General features: G+C 61.0%; 1 protein-coding gene across 1 annotated transcript; it reads right to left on the reverse strand.

The window, feature by feature from the left end:
• Positions 1 to 265: 265 nt before the first annotated feature.
• On the reverse strand, positions 266 to 2152 carry LOC100191794 (uncharacterized). The gene has a single exon (NM_001137219.2). The coding sequence runs from the start codon at positions 1660 to 1662 to the stop codon at positions 535 to 537; it is 1128 nt and encodes a 375-aa protein (NP_001130691.1). The 5' UTR covers positions 1663 to 2152; the 3' UTR covers positions 266 to 534.
• Positions 2153 to 2543: the final 391 nt, after the last annotated feature.

The raw sequence follows: 2543 nt of genomic DNA on the forward strand, positions 1-2543 counted from the left end.
ACTCATGTTTGTGAGCGACTGACGGTGACTCGGCCGTCGATGCTACAATGAACCAGTCCATGGTGGTTGGTGGTGGAGCGGCGGTAGTATTCATTCGTCGAGTTCAGGGTCGTGCAGGTGAGGTGCTCTGCATTGGACTGACTGACTGACCCTTCATTCAGCTGGATGGGTGGTGGATCGTGGATTTGATGGCAAGAGTGAATGAGCAAGACACCGAACGCCAGAGGCCGCAAATACTGGATGCTGCAACCTGCAAACTGTATTTCTCTATTCCTTTTTTATTTATGGTGATGAGGCTGCAAGCCTGCAGCTCTGTAGAGTAGGATACAAGCGGTTTTAGTAACAAAGCGATCAAAAAGGAACGGAAGAAGGGCTCACCGAGAACGAACATGAACAATCTAACACAAAACATTTAATCCAACAGCCCAGAGGGGAAAAAAGAAGAAGAAGAAGAAGAAAAGGATGGAGAACATATAGTCTGTTTTTTGCGAATAAAAAAACATGTAGGTAAATGGAGAGCAAGAAATCAGGAGCTCAGAATTTGTACGGGGACTCCTCGGCGCCGCCGCCGGGGTCGTACAGGTCGAAGGGTGCCCAGAGCGCATCGAGCGGGCACGGCCGCCCGGCGCCCAGCCGCGCCCACGGCTTGCCGGACCCGGACCAATGCAGCAGGCTCACGGGCCCCGGGTGCAGGTCGCGGCAGCTGCCCAGGACATTGTCGCCGCCGAGGCCGTGCTGGTTCCACCGGTGCTCGATCGGCGCCACGTGCCCCGCGAACACCAGCAGGAAGGGCGGCAGCGACCCCAGCTCGTAGATGCGCCCCGCCGCCGACTTCTGTACCTCCATCCACCGCTCGATGCGCTGCGTGTAGCCCGCCTGCCGCCACCGCTCCAGGTCGACCACCATGACGCCCGTGTTGAAGTAGCACGGCCGCCGCCCCGCGAACGTCCCGGCGAACCGCTGGTCCGACCAGAACCGCCCCGTGAAGTACTTGGTGAAGTTGGCGTGGCAGTACTCGGGCGCGCCCACGGTGCGCCCGCCGAGGTCGGTGCGCCACAGCTTGGCGACGTCGTCCACGACGACGAGGTCGGAGTCCAGGTAGATGGCGCGGCGCACGCACGGCTCCAGGAGCTCGGCCAGGTAGTTGCGCGCGTAGTTCAGCGGCTGCTCCAGCGCCTGCCGCACCGACGTGGAGATGAGCCCGCGGACGCGCCCGGGGTCCAGGTAGTAGACCTTGAACCGGAGCTGCGGGAACACCGCGCGGACGAGGTCCCCGAGCCCCGGGTCGGAGACGAGGAAGTGGAAGAAGACGCTCTCGGGGCACCTGGCGTGCTGCACCACCGAGTGGACCGCGGCGACGGAGCCCCTCAGGTATTCGTTGTCGAGCGTAATCGCGATGTGGACGAGCCATGGGTCGCAGACATTGGCGCCGGTGCCGTTGTCCGCGCCGGCGCCGCAGTCGGCGGCATTGCGGAACGGCGGGGCGCGGCGGAAGGCGACCCCCCTGGCGCCCCCTGCGATCTGTCCCGGGAAGCGGACGCTGCCGTCGAACTGCGACGACCGGATGGCCTCGGCGGGCGGGAAGGACTGGAGCGACGGCGACAGCACCACCACCACCATGGCGGCGGATAACAAGCCGGACAGGCGCGCCACCCACAGCATCGCGCTCCGCCGGCTCGGCCACCGCTTCCTCGCGCCGGGTCTCCCGAGCTGCGGCCGCCGCCGCTGCTTCGACCACCTCACCAAGACGCTGTGCAGGCGCGCGATGGCGTCCAGCGGCGGCGCGGCCAGGCTTGGGATGGAAACAAAGGGGAACACACGGACAGCGCAGGCACCCTCCACCTCCTGGACCTCAATTGGATCGCGTCGCGCTCTCCTGGAGGTTGGAGGATCGGCGCGTGGAGTTGGGGAGAAGCAAGCAGGAATCCATGCGAGGTAAATGGGGGCGGACTGAGGAACAGAGCAGCGGCACCGGATGCGGAGGCGGCACCCACCAACCCACCGCGGCAGGCGTCCCCTCGCCTGCCACCGCTCGGCTTTTCTCTCTCGGCGCGGTGGCGTGACGGTGGCGTCTGCTGCGATGCTGCGATGCTGCTTGCTCTAGCTGCTGCCTATTGTTTCTGAATCTGACACTCCGGTTCTGTTTGATTTTGCAACGTGACTCCGCGTATCCGGGCTATTTTTTTGCTACACTTTGAGGAAGAGACGGGAGCCGGGGAGGAGGCAAGGCAAGGGCCACTGCTGGCCTGGCCGCTGACTCACCGGCCAGTTTTACCGCTGCCGCTCCGTCCTGCTTTATGCTTAGTTTGTTGCTTCGTTCTTATTATGTAACAAAATTTGTGCTTATAATTTTAAGGTATTGTCTGTTTTTAACACAATTTGGACTCATACTTGCACGAGTTTAGGAAGGATAAGTCAAAAGAACAACGTCTACTTGAATGCACATGCGAGTTTTCTAAAAGTTTGACTGGATAAGAAATACTGCAAATTCTACCCAGTATGTTCTTCTAAAGTAGAACTGGCACCGTTTGGCGCTCATAACG

This window comes from Zea mays, chromosome 9, assembly GCF_902167145.1.
Source record: "Zea mays cultivar B73 chromosome 9, Zm-B73-REFERENCE-NAM-5.0, whole genome shotgun sequence".
In the NCBI taxonomy this organism is placed as follows: Eukaryota; Viridiplantae; Streptophyta; class Magnoliopsida; order Poales; family Poaceae; genus Zea; species Zea mays.